The sequence below is a fragment of the Liolophura sinensis genome, chromosome 1 (assembly GCF_032854445.1).
Source record: "Liolophura sinensis isolate JHLJ2023 chromosome 1, CUHK_Ljap_v2, whole genome shotgun sequence".
In the NCBI taxonomy this organism is placed as follows: Eukaryota; Metazoa; Mollusca; class Polyplacophora; order Chitonida; family Chitonidae; genus Liolophura; species Liolophura sinensis.
In genome coordinates this window covers 66,711,995-66,726,205 of record NC_088295.1, presented here as the reverse complement: position 1 = coordinate 66,726,205, position 14,211 = coordinate 66,711,995, and the positions used below count along the sequence as shown (strand labels likewise).

The window sequence follows — 14,211 nt, the reverse complement described above, 5'->3', positions numbered from 1 at the left end:
CATTAACAAAGTGTGATTTAGCTATTGCATAGTTAAATGTTTTTACTCACAGGAATACCTCTACAGTTGGAGGCATCCAAACAAAGGCACTGTTTCTAAGCGCTGAATGATCATATTTACTTGTCGAATATAGATTAGAACGTCCAGTGGACATGACCCTCGTTTGATCTGTGGACCACAGATTAGACACTGGTGAAAGATCCGTATACAGAGACCATTAGTCAAAAGTGTGGCTGGCAGCAAACGCGCGAGGTTTCCGCACTGAGCAAACCCATCCTGCACGGTCGATAGTTAGAGTATGGGAGGAGATTCAAGAAAAGTGCCTGGTGCTGCATGTTTGGAGGGAATTCATCAGTGGACAGAGTGAAGCGCTGATTTGCTTTAAGGCGTCCATCTCTTAAATTCCCAGACAATATTCGTCTCCGTGATCTCAGATTGGTTGGCTGGGACGAGCTGTTCTCTTTCTCTCATCCACGACCTACGTGGCAACGTAGAAACATGGCCTGGAATTTCTCCATAATGTTTACGCTAAATCTTAACTATGGGTGTATGTTTCAAAAGGCTTTAAAGGCCCATATGTGTTGTTGGTAAGGTAATGCTGGTGAAGCCATAGATGTGTACACCTGTTGCGACAATTTCAGAGTCATAATAAGGCAAGAATTGAAAGTTTTCCTGGAGACAACGCTTGGGGATTTAAATCGGAACTCTTAATCGTTTATAACGATATTCTTTTCGTTTCGTTGAGGAGTGCTCGTATTGTGTTTGGAATTTTAGCTATGTTAGTGTCAACTACGTGCATATTAAACAGAAGTTTTGAACGTAGATAATTTGTGAATATACTTTACATGTGCTATTTATGGTGTACCGATATATGTGTCTAAAAGCCCACACGGCCATCGCATCCTACACACTGGAGCAATGTGGAATAGGTTTTGAGTGTACGTGTTCAACTGTAGCGATGCGACCAAACAGCCTCAAAGAATCGAGGATATAGCCGCACAGAAATTTGGTTTAGCCAATGTCTAACATGTTCAACTGGACATCTACCTTTAGGAACGCCACGAACAGTTCCTTCGACAGAAATACGTACCTGACGGACTACCTGGGCCCTAAGCGGGGCAGTGTGGAATCGGTAGTTATTCTTACCACCATCTACGGTATCATATTCTTCACGGGTGTCATCGGAAATGTTTCAACGTGCATAGTGGTGGCCAAAAATTCCTACATGCACACAGCCACGAATTTTTACCTGTTGAGTCTTGCAATTTCGGACGTTCTTATACTTATTCTTGGTAAGTAACTCCACAGATGTATATGGATTCTGTTTGCTCTTTTTTCTCCCAGAAAAGTTCCTTTAGGAAGGCATAAATAGTTGTATTTAATCTGTCCATTTCATATGTTTTTATACTCATTCTTGGTAAGTATCTGCACAGATGTATATGGATTCTGTTTGCTTTTTTTTCTCCCAGAAAATTCCCTTTATATAGTCGCATTAAGTGTGTTCGCCGAGCTCAACTAGGCCTCTTCCGTTTATGGCGGAAAAGAAAGTATACAAATTTTCCACCACCAAAATTAATTTAATCTCTAAAGGAAATGATTAAAATACGTATGTACTTTACGGAGAGCATTGCTCACCGACTTTATTGTTGAGTGTTCAGATGGTTAAGTTATATACGTGTGAAGTCTTCCACGATTTACCAGTTGTAGCCTTTTGCTAAAGTAAAACACAACTCAACTTTGCGTTTAGGGTATTTCAATAAATGCAAGAGTATAAAAGCACTATAACAGTACTCCGACAGCATTAAAGCTGGTACCATATTGTACTGAGTACAGCTTGAAGTTCTCATTTAACGTCGACGTCTCAATTTTGAAAGCCCAGGTCTATTGTTTATGGTATTAGGCCTATCCAACCGCGATCCTCTTCCTGCAAATTGACGGCGCTATAAATTGTCCAACAAGGAAGTTGGCATTCTAAACCGTACGTCTCCAGTCACAGTTTCATTAACCGTTATCTATATAGCATAGCCCGTTTTCTCCAGCAAACTTGCCACAGTTCACAACTGAGCGAATGTAAATTGCTGCCATCCATTGAACTGCACTCCATCTTTCCGGGTGTCGCTGCCGTGATCAATCACTGCTGTCAATGCTCGTCACGGAATCTGCCTCACCTTTCCTTTCCCTCCTTTATTCCCGTCTCCATCCACCCTCCCCTCGATAAGGTTTGCAGCTTACTGGCTGTACCAGTGTGGGTATCCCCTGGGGGGCATTGCTCTTACTTTTGCTCCACACTGGAACTGACTTCCAGCATACGGTTGAGCTAACACTAAAAAATACAGTCATTGAACTAATTCATCAATCAACCAATCCGTGGCCAACCAGAAATTTTCTCCGCCCTTGTCTCCGCCAGTATGAAAATTCAGAAAATGGCCAGAGACCTCTACTGGTGTGTCAAAAGACACATTTACAGATTATATCGTGAAATTTTTCGCAAAATATCGATCAGAATCAGTCTAATGCAATGTTTACTACTATTTGAAAATGTTTGCTATTATTTTAAAACAGCCTAAATAATTACATTCCACAAATTATCAGCCTTGTCAGTGCACGTGGTACCATTCAAAATCTTTAACAAATTTCACGAAGTGTGTAAAGCGAGTTACGTTATAAATCCCTCAGAATTAAAAGTCATGTTAACTTTGTTAATAGTACACTTCTATTTTTTTAGGAAGGCAATAATTTTGGCTGTTTTGTGTAACTAAGGAAAAGTGTGATTTGATTGGCAGATATGGATTTTTTTTAAAGACAATAATCTCTGGTATAGTCCCTATAAGGCAAAAGGGATAGGTGTGGCCAGTTATTAGTAACCAGATACTAAAATGATTAGGTTTGGTGTTACTTTATTCTTGACGGTGCGCGTATTAACATTTAAGTCTGTCTTATCTGATGATACACTTTTGAACATTTTTGGATTTTTTGTATTACATCAGCTTCAGAAGTGTGACGCTGAAGAGATTATCATCATCGGCAAAGCACAACAACACAATTAAGGATTCACACCACGAAGTAGAAAACATTCATTGGCTAAATGTAGTTATCCCGTCAAGGAGTATATACGGCCCATTATTTAGTCTATCGCTCGACACATTCTGGCGTTATGGATTCCCACGAGACAAAACAGGTGTCAGAACAGTTTCTTCAAAAACACAAGAGAACATAAAACAGGCTTAGTTACATACCGAGACGATATTAGGTGCACGTCCACGTTCCCATGGGGCAATCAAAGTGAAGAACAGTTTGTAAAACTGTTTTTTTTATTTTAAACGGAATAAACATGTCAGAATGATAAAAAAGAACTGGGAGGAAAACATGGATTGCATGTTATAATGATGACAAACATTGGAAAGGTATGCGTCAAAGTTATTGAAAGAAAAAGAGATTTCTGCTATTTCTACTACGGTTCAGTTGATATTATGCAGTGAATTATTTTCCAACTTACCCAAAATCTACATCCGCACATGTTTATCAAATATTGCAATGAATGATAAGCTCTCAGTATGGAACTACTGTAATTCTGATGACATAGATCTAGACATCGACATAAGCGGCGGAAACTGGAGTACAAGGCGTAAACCAAGAGAATGACAAACTTAACCACATTGGCTCACACATCCAAGCTTTACTAAGTGCCACGAAAATTGTATTTAACGAACGTCAGATGTTATTGTCACCAAAATCTAACTCCGGTTACGTATTCGCGAGACAAATGTTACTTTTACAAGCGTGGAGTCATTCTAATCTGCATGTCAGTTTGGAGCCTTTGCGTCTCTTTGTGTCGGTAGCCGACGAATCACCCCCAGTGAGGATGTAATCAATACAAAATCTCCCAATGTCAAAGCCAACGTCTGAAAATTACATGCTATCTATCATCCTGGTGAACTTTAATGATGGCAAGGGATATCTATGACAAAGACGAGGATCAGGTTAAAGGCAAATTCGCTTTACAGTGAGAATGCCTTTGATTTCCTCTTCCTTTCTACTCACCGCTTCTCTACAAAAGCAGACGTAATTTTTTCTTGCTGAAAGTTTCTACGCTAATAAGAAACTTTTCAGACAGTTGCAGATCACTGTGATATGTTATATTTATGGATCTGACGGCAAAATATCACAAAGAATGTTTGCACTGAACGTGATATGTTCATTAAAAATCGACGCATGATCCGATCGCAGACCTGCATTATGGTGGGAAGAAACGATTTCACAGAGACATTTCTGACTTAAGTCAAAACTTAAAACGTTGTCACAATACTTAATTTTGACATTTTGTCTTAAGATAACATTGGTGAGATGGTCAAAACTGCTTAAGTCGGCCTCAGTTCTGTAAAATTAGTTTTTTCTTTTAGACAGGCGATATTTGACCAGGCACTGGAGTTCTACTGGAGTGAAGCTTCATATCCGTCCGGTTGGTTCACCTGTCTGACTCCTATTCACGTTAGAAAACCAACAGCGAGTAAACAGCTCAAATTCACACATAGACCAAGAATAGAACTGAAACTTTTTCTGTGTTTGGCAAAAACAAATCCTTTGTGAATTTTACGCACAGTTGTTTCATAGATGATTATGAGGCTTCTAAAAGCCGCTAAAGACCTACCGTTAAAAATGTAACTGGGTTTAAGCTTTTACTCTCAGTGGGTTTTTTTTCATCTGAGAACAATTTTACAAGAATGTTGCGTCTGTTAGTGGAAGCGAACATTTAAACAATAATGTAGACCTCTCGCTACTATTTTAAACAGTAATCTTCAGGGTGTGTATAATTTATTTATTTATTTGATATTTTGGTGCTTTACGCCGTGCTGAAAAATATTTCATTTATACGACGGAGGCGGGAGCGTATAACGCCAACACTATACCTGTATGTGATCATATACTTTCAAAAAATATTAGTACATAGATTTATAAAGCATACCTTGTGTCTTTCATTTCTTTGCGTTCCCAGAACTTAGAGCCTTACTTTGTCTGGGGTGTAGATTAAAATTAATTTAAATTCGTCTACATTTTCTTTTAATATTATCTCTCACCACGATGAAAGTCTGCATATCGAAGCACTCTTATTGGGACCCAGTTTTGACTTTTTTCTTTTATCCAGAGTCTCAGCCTTTTCTGGTAGATGTAGATTAAATATCTAAATTAAAATTGACTCCCTATTAGTTTGATATCAACGCAACCGGAACTAGAGAAGATAAAACGTCTGTTGAATCTCTAACCTTAGCCTTGTTTAATGGTCTTCGGCTGGTGTCATCTTATCTTAATAAACATTCTTCCTTGACCTTTGAGGATGGTCTTAAAATGTCTATATATGGTAATCCTTCCAACGAGCACGCACCGCCTGTCACTGAGGTATGTGGTCAATGGATCGTGATAGAGGAATTGTTAGGCATTATGAATATTGGTTTAATGAAACTTGGAAACGAATTTGGTGACAATTTCGCCTTTATAACGCCTCTGGATACCATGATATCTAATAAGCGTTTCAATTTCGAGTAAACGGAATTTCACGATACATTATTTGTTCAGCTAACGCCTGTGTAGTGTGAATCAAAGGGTGGGTGCGTTGCTTGCATGTCAAATTAAGTTACAGGCCTGTGTTTGCCAAGGTTTTATCCAACGCTAAAGAGGAATGACCAAAATGTAATGTAGCGTGAGATTGGCCTGGCGAAAAATGATCGAACAGAGAATTAGCAAGAACTGTGAACATAGGTTCGGCTGTTTGCATATCGACGCTTTTATCATAATATCCACCAAATGTGACCATGGCAGGGCAAACAGACAGATGGCTATAAGCTTACAAAGGTATCAGACTGTCAATGCGGCTTTAGCAAGGTCTTGTCTCCTCTCGATAATGCGTCGGACCAGCTCTGATTGTCATGGTCACACTGGCCGTAATGAGTGGAAAACCAAAATCAGTAACGCTTCAAGTAGCATATGGTCATGACTTTCGTCAGAATCAACTCAGAAATAATTGACAGAAGTCCAGCAAGCTCGAGTAGAGAAAAGTGGTAATTTGGTCAAAATCAACACTATCGGATTAACGTCTGATTTCGAGATGGCCCGTAAATGAAAGGTTACAAGAGCAAAACGTCATAAATGACGGTGAAAAATGGCTGTGGTCACATTCAGCGCTATGAGGGACCCTGTCATGAAGCCGTCGATGAGGGTTATTCGGCAGACAGTTTTTATAACTGCTAATACATCGTTAGTCGCCGATTGTGTATCGCCTGTATTGTTCGATCCCGATCCAATCTTGTCGCCAGTTGAACCTGCTATAGACACTTGATATACACCACTATCGTATTGCGTTCATCGCTGACATTACCAGATTAAATATTGACAAGGCGAGGATATGAATTAAATAAGTATGTACATAAAAAGGTTTCGGTTACCACATGCCGTCGCGAACAAAATAGATTCGCAGAACTGCAGTTGTTTTGAACAGCAGCAAATTAATAATTCATATGGCATTAAAACTAGACATTGTATCCGTAAACAACGTATTTTATGCGTTATTTGACACATGACTTCTCTGATTATTGTTAATATCGGTCAGCATATTCTTCCTTGTAATTAAAATGACATCGAATCGGCTTTGTTATAGGGGAAATGTTGCTTCTCGTAGTCATGAAGTAGTTGTGCACTATAAACTGAAACGTACAAACATCTAACCTATGCCATTTGCACTTTAAGGGTCTAAAGCCATGTAAGGTATGGTGTGAACGACCAGCCTTGACCCCAGAAAGATCAAATCCATTACCATCTACTTTGGCTTATGCATTAGGTCATGAGCTTATTCTGGTACGTGTCAGACGAGATATAGGTGATATTTGTCTATATGTTGCTTAGAGGCCTAACCAAATGAATAAAATCCAGTTATGCGTAACAATGACATATCATGAGGATACTATTTGCGAATATTAAGTTTTGTAATTTGCTGAATACATAATACTAAAGCTTCTTGGACTTTGGTAATCGTCAGACATTAGTGGAATGTTGAGTGTTTTAATACTGGATTGAAGGATTATAATAGATTGATTAGTTCAAGCCAGTTTATCCAAAGAATCCTGACCAAATCCATCCAATTATACATTATATGCCGTTTAATGCGACCAGTTCCTTCCAAAGCTATTATTACCTTCATCCGTTTATCTGTTTGTCTGTCAGCAACTTTACAAAAAACGTTAATATGGACCCATTTGTAAAGAACAAAGAACAACTGCATTACATACTGGTTGTAACAGGATTGGATTTGGATGCAAGGAGTTTTCAAACAACACTCCAAAATGCAAAATGTATACATTTATTTTACCTTGAAAACAAAGATATCGTTCCTTTTTGGAACTGTAATGGGGAGGGGGATGTGATGTGGTGGGAAATTTGTACATTTAGCTTTGACGGGGAAGAACGCTGCTGGTGTGGTTTGGTTGTGGTGTTTTTCAAAATTAAATATACTTTGTGGTCAGTAAAATGCTGAAAAATTCAGTTTTCAGTCATTTTGTTGGACATTTGCATTCTGCATTCATGACTTATTTGCCACACCTTCGTGAGAAAGACATGTTGAATGACGCTGGTGCGAAATAAGACCTTTACTCAAGGACTCTTTTTTTCTTTTTGTTTGATACTCCAAACTACCAGAACATGCAGGGTTTTTTTTTTATACCAGTAACATACCACGTTTGATTTTTGTCAATTTGATTTCTCCGTTCGAATTATTTCGCTACATCTTGGGAATAAAGATAGAAAATGAAAAAAAAAAATGACAAACAAATTGGGTATTGAACACTTTATACTAAAAATCAACTAAGAGATAGGTCACGGTTTCTGAATCAAACCAAAAGACAAAAAAATCCAATCGTTTAGCTACACTGTGAAGAATTAATAAGCGGTGAAATGCTACTCTGCTATTCTTGAGCCCATTCACCCAGACGGCACACCGCATTGACCGCAAAATGTTTAATGGGTAACAACTTCTGGACAGATCGACGTGAAGCTGAGGGATTTTTTTAAAGACTCTGACTACATCTGAATATTAGCTGGAGTCGCTGTTGACAGGATATTCAATAAGACTTCGTATCCTGACATTTCAATGCAATGTTCGACTGGTCGTTAAGAGATTGATTTACGCAGAGCCATTAAAAGTTAAACGGAAGATGACCTTTGTATGCGCTTAAACTTGTCAGGTTATGGAATATCCACACCCGGAAGTCTCAAAATGGTTCGATCAAAACACTTGAGGTAATTAGACTGGAGCAACGCTTCGATCTCAGGCGTAAACCCCACTGCATACACAAGAAGAAAAAAATAGCTTCGTAAATTGCCAGTTTAGGCGCCCGCCGTTGGGCATCGTTTAGAAAGTGGATCGAGTAAAGTAGTAAAGGGGCTAAAAAAATCTATTCTGATTCGTCAGCGTTCTAGATTGTACTAAATCACGTAAAAACAACATCAATCATAGTTCTAGTTTGTATGCTCTTAAACCACAAAAGGAACGTCTTACGTTTTGGTGGATTGCTTTCAGGTCTGCGGAAAATACCAATAATTAGGTTAAACAGGCTGTCGTAGTATTACTGACCTAACTTTAATGAACCCAGACTGAGATTAGATTGGCGTGAAAGAATCAACTAATAAATAACCCACCCACCAGAAAATGCTTCATAAAATACCTAAGCTAGCTGACCAACACACTACCAATGGACGTTAATATCTATCTGATACACCCATAGACACACGAATCTTCAGCGACTAAGCGATCTTAACTGCACTTGGCTAAATGGTGTATTTTTACAGTAGCCTTTGCTGAAAGTTTGAGAGAACACTAGATCAGATTTATAGATAAAATATCCCACAGGGAAGTTCAAAGAGCATAACCGAACAAAATTGTAACAATCGAAATCGTATGCTATCAGTTTTAACCAATCAGGCGCAAGTTATTTCTATAATCCGTGGATGCAACTGTTTCCGCTTACTCATGAACGTCACAAGAACCCTGTTTGCCTTTTAATGTCTGGTACGATTGACGAGCCATTGTATTTCTGATTGCTCAAACATGGCGCATTCCATGGCCTCGTAAGAATTCCTGATTACAAATTCCTTTATGAAGCATGTCATAAAAATGTTTGGAGTCGTTTAAGTATGTTTTCACCCCTCTCCTTAAAAAGCTCATATGGCTTATATTATTTCTTATCCTTTCTTTTAATATGTATTTCTTCTGCAGATTTACAGCTAATCGTGCGGTTACGTAAAGCAATGCACTGTACATCATCTTCTGTCTTCTTCCCAGTCAAAGTGCTATATTGCTGTCAGTCAGATATACAGTAACATGCAGTAACGTTACAATTAAAACGAATGTACATGTAGGGGCCTACGTGGCGCAATGATCCTGGGCCTTTTTACCAATATGGTCGTTGTGATTTCAAGTTCATGCCGCTCATGCTCACCTCCTCTCCAGCCGTGCGTGGGAGTGTCTGTCACCAACCTGCGCTTGATCGTAGGTTTCTCTTAGGCTCTGTCCAATTTCCTCCGACCATAATGTTGGCCGCTGTCATATAAGTAAAGTGTTCTTGAGTACGGCGTAAAATACCAGTTAAAAAAATGAACAGATTAATAAACATAAGAAATAAATGAACTTAATTCAATACTATGTCGATATTTTAAACCTAAATCTGGAAGTTATATATGCACGGTAATTTTGCAGATCTAGTCTATTTGGTTTTGCAAAGTATTGATGGTACTATTCTCTGTCGAAAATATTGTTTAGATGTACAATGATACTCGGAGCAGGTTACAAGATCTTTGCTAATGAAGTCATGTGTTAAAATTCAGCTTCTGTGCTCTTGGCAATAATAGATGATTTTGTTTGGTTGTGGGAATGTATGGTGCTTATTCGTGAACAAAGCTCCATTTGCTCAAACCACCAAGTAAACCTGACTGTCGTGATATAAGTAAACCTGTCTGAAGGGCGTGGAAACCCGCTCAGTTTAGAAGTTATACATTTAGAAGTTTCTTTCATTAAGCACTTATTGTACGTGTAAATGAGAGAGCACGTGGCATGTCAATTATAACGTCATTATATGTGGAACATTTTCTATTAGTTTGTCTAACAGTAATAGCATAAGTCGAGCAAAGCGCGCGTTACGGTTTCCGTAGTGAATGACACAAACATGGAACTATGTTTGTAGCTGAATTACAACTCGTGTATCAAATTACCACAGAGAATGGTAGCCTCGAATAATGTGGCATTCAACAACTCAAATCATCGTCTGCCATGTTTGCAATTTTTTGGGCAGGGTGATGGGCCGCGAAAATTTTATCCCATCCAACATTCTGTTTACACGGGGCATGCGATTCTTAAAGAGAATGTTGGGTAGGATAAAATTTCCGCGGCCCATCATCTTGCCCAAAGTTGAAAAAAAAAAGTCAGATTCAAAAGTTTAAACGGCTGGATTAGCCTACTGTTGAAAGATGTTTTACCAATGCTGGCTTTGACATATTACATTTCGGGCGTTTGAGTGAATCGGTGAATAGCACAAATCAGGTAGGGTTCGAGCCGGATTTTTACTGAAATTGTCCGCGTGGAGGTCTATTTGATCGAAGCCGGGCGTTACTGTAGGAACCTCCAGCTTAGCTTTGGGTTAGATACAACCGTAGATTGAACCCTGGTATATTTGCTGAGGCGTAAATTTACTGTACCCTTAACAAAACGCATTGGATGCCCGCATTTCACCATCTGAGACGTTTGCGGGAACTCCCAGACTCCCTTAATCCCTGCTGGAGCACCTTTTCAGCTCTCCCATTTCCAGACATAGAATGCTCATCAACTGCTGCGTGTCAAAGACAATTTAGTTTCTACGTAAAAGAAAACTCGGTGGTATTTTATCGATTTTCTAATTTTTTTAAAAACTGAATTACTGCTCCTAATGGGAGAGAAATGTCTTAATATGTGATTCAATATTTCATGTGTGTTGCAGGTCTGCCCCCGGAGCTATACTCAATCTGGGAATCCTACCCCTGGAAGCTAGGAGAGTCCTTCTGTATTTTTAAATCCTTCCTGTCCGAAATGACGTCCTATGCCTCTGTGTTAACAATAACGGCTTTTACCATCGAGCGCTATGTAGCAATTTGCCACCCAATTAAGGCGCAGACCTTGTCCAGTTTGTCTCGTGCTGTGAAAATCATCATTTCCATATGGATACTAGCGTGTCTGTCAGCCCTACCTTATCCCGCTTACACACGACTGGATTACTTCCTGCACGATCCAAACACCGGCCAAGTGTTCCCGGAGTCCCTCATTTGTAACGTGCCTAAACAATGGAGCGGCAATATGAAAGTCATTTTTCAAATTTCTTTCTTCGTCTTCTTTGTCACCCCAATGACCATTATCACAGTGATGTACATATTGATAGGGAAGACGCTGAATAAATCGGGATTCACGTCCAAGACCACGGATTCTTATGACAGGTGTTCGGCTGTTTCCAGGGCCCGAAAGGCTGTCATTAAGATGCTAGGTAAGCTGTAATTTGATTGTGTGGATGATGGGTGATTTTAGAGGCAAATACATGAGAACAAAGGAGAAAACTAATCCCTTATTCCTTATAAACGACAGGTATGCAGTGGGCTAGATGGATCATGTGTAAGTTAGGAGATTTCATGGAATTGATCAACAAGAAAAAAGGTGGAAAAAAGCAAAAAAAAAAAAAAGGAAAAAGAGGACAGCATATAGGATAAAGTGATAAGGTTCTCTGTCTTTTCAGACATGGGATGCTTTTAAATTCATTTAGCATCTTTTACCTAGGGGCCATGGTGACGACACTTCAAACAGTCTTAGTGTGTTGCCGACTCCTTGTGACTAGTTTCTTGCAGACTCCGTGTGATTAGTTTGTTGTAGACTCCGTGTGACTAGTGTTTTGCAGACTCCATGTGACTAGTGTGTTGCCGACTCCTTGTGACTAGTTTCTTGCAGACTCCGTGTGATTAGTTTGTTGTAGACTCCGTGTGACTAGTGTTTTGCAGACTCCATGTGACGTGTTTTGCCAACTCCGTGTGACTATTAGGTTGCTAACTACGTGTGACTTGTATGTTGAAGACTCCGTGTAACTGGTGTGTTGCAAACTCCGTGTGACTAGTGAGTTGCAGACTCCGTGTAACTGGTGTGTTGCAGACCCCGTGTGACTAGTGTGTTGTAGACTCCGTGACTAGTGTGTTGTAGAGTCCGTGTGACTGGTGTGGTGCAGACTCCGTGTAACTGGTGTGTTGCAGACCCCGTGTGACTAGTGTGTTGTAGACTCCGTGACTAGTGTGTTGTAGACTCCGTGTGACTGGTGTGGTGCAGACTCCGTGTGATTAGTGTGTTGCCGACTACATGTGACTAGTGTGTTGCAGACTCTGTGTGACTACTTTGTTGAAGACTCCGTATGACTTGTCAGTAACTTGCCAAAGGTTTAACTAAAATAAATAAATCCATCGATATTTTTACCTTCAATACACGAATTATCGAGCACTCACTGTGTAACATAACACAATTATGTATGCTCCTGTTTAGTTGCAGTGGTAATTGCTTTCTTCATCTGTTGGGCCCCGTACCATGCACAACGTCTAATGACGTCACACATCACGTTGCACCAATGGACACCCGAGTTGATGGCTATTCAAACCTTTTTATTTTACACTTCAGGTAATGAAAACAGTGTTGTGGTGTAATTCCTATTTTAATGAAAGTGATCAAAATTCAAAGCTCGCGGAGGCGGATCATCATAGTACTCTATACCTTTTACAATTGGCAAGTTTTGAAGGAGACGAGAAAGCGTCACATAATACATAATAGGACATCTAGAAATTTGCGAAAGAATTTTTATGGCATTACTGTCTCACAAATTTAAAGTATTATGTAAGATAGCTGTATTTCTGTTGTATAATATAAATTTGCGTCCATATCACGCGACGATAAGTAAATCGTGATGAGTAAAACAAGTAATGTTTTTCTATTTCTCTCTTGTCAATTACGGTCAGGTCATAACTCTTCTAAATTACAATAATTAAAGGATATCGATCAATGAAGATATATCAATACGATTTATTATATAAATAACTTTAGATCATTCGATGCTAAACATTATGTTTTGATATTCTCGTTTTTTTCGGGTTTCAGGGGTTTTATACTTCATCGGTTCCACTGTGAATCCAGTGCTTTACAACCTCATGTCGAGAAAGTTCCGACAGGCCTTTAAGCGGACGCTGTGTCGCTGTTGCTACACGTCGGAGGAACTGGCGGAAATGGCGGGCAAGTCTGTCCTTCTCACAGGGACCACTAACTACACGTTGTATGCAAGTATGAAGCGGTTATCGAAAGATGGCACTTCAATGGTGTCGGTGCAGTTTAACGGGTACGCTGGTCGCGGATATCAAGATGGGTCTGGCTCTATTAAGTCGACGAACACATCCCCCGTACATAGCAAATTAGGACCGCAGACGACCAGCCAACGATCATCTTGTAACGGGTTTGCAGTTCGTAACGGTCGACTGAGTGCCAACCTGTCCGGACAACCTGCCCGATGTCAGTCGGTGGATGATGTACGGGATGCTGCCTACTCTAACCCACACACCCGACCCTTGATCTCTAGCGCAAACAGCTATAGCAATTTGGAGACGGAGTCCAACGGAAGTGAAGATCAGTCCAGACAATCGGTAAATTTATCTAAAGGTCCATCTCTAAATTGGGTTACTCGACAAGGGGACCGGCGCGGGGAATTTGTTTAGTTGCCGCTGGACATTGAAATTATTTGGAGTTTTTCAATCATTGGACGAGCATTGCTTGTTAAGGTGATATGGTCCCTCGTTCGTTTTTTTTTTAATCTTGTGCCTCAGTCCTGAAGGTGCACTGTTGGAATTTACATGAACCGATTTAATATTTGTGGGGTTTTGGATACACTCCGATTGAGACCCAGGGCAGTTATTGACCGTTGAGTATTAAATTGTACTCTAGAATTTGTTAATTGGAAACAGGAATGTCAACTTCTTCGGCGTCTTTCAATAAAGTTTCCACCAATTGGCGAGATGGAATTCATTCATGCTTTTTCACACCGGTTATTTCTGTCATATTCGTTGACACAAGATTGAATTTTAAGATAACCTATATATTGCCAATTTTCCTTGCGCTGGTTCAACTGTCGG

At 39.7% G+C, this 14,211-nt stretch overlaps 1 protein-coding gene across 1 annotated transcript; it reads left to right on the top strand.

Annotated features, from left to right (window-relative positions):
- The first annotated feature begins 1,018 nt into the window (after positions 1-1,018).
- On the top strand, positions 1,019-13,797 carry LOC135463459 (neuromedin-U receptor 2-like). The gene is made up of 4 exons (XM_064740722.1): positions 1,019-1,292; positions 11,013-11,549; positions 12,584-12,715; positions 13,190-13,797. Exons 1-4 carry the CDS (start codon positions 1,019-1,021, stop codon positions 13,795-13,797), a joined length of 1,551 nt encoding a protein of 516 aa, XP_064596792.1.
- Positions 13,798-14,211: the final 414 nt, after the last annotated feature.

Bases quoted from the DNA above. Each gene is read 5' to 3' on its own strand.
- LOC135463459 (XM_064740722.1), top strand. From the start codon at position 1,019: ATGTCTAACATGTTCAACTGGACATCTACCTTTAGGAACGCCACGAAC. The intron at 11,550-12,583 runs GTAAGCTGTAAT...GCTCCTGTTTAG, and splicing joins GGCTGTCATTAAGATGCTAG to TTGCAGTGGTAATTGCTTTC. The intron at 12,716-13,189 runs GTAATGAAAACA...TTCGGGTTTCAG, and splicing joins CTTTTTATTTTACACTTCAG to GGGTTTTATACTTCATCGGT.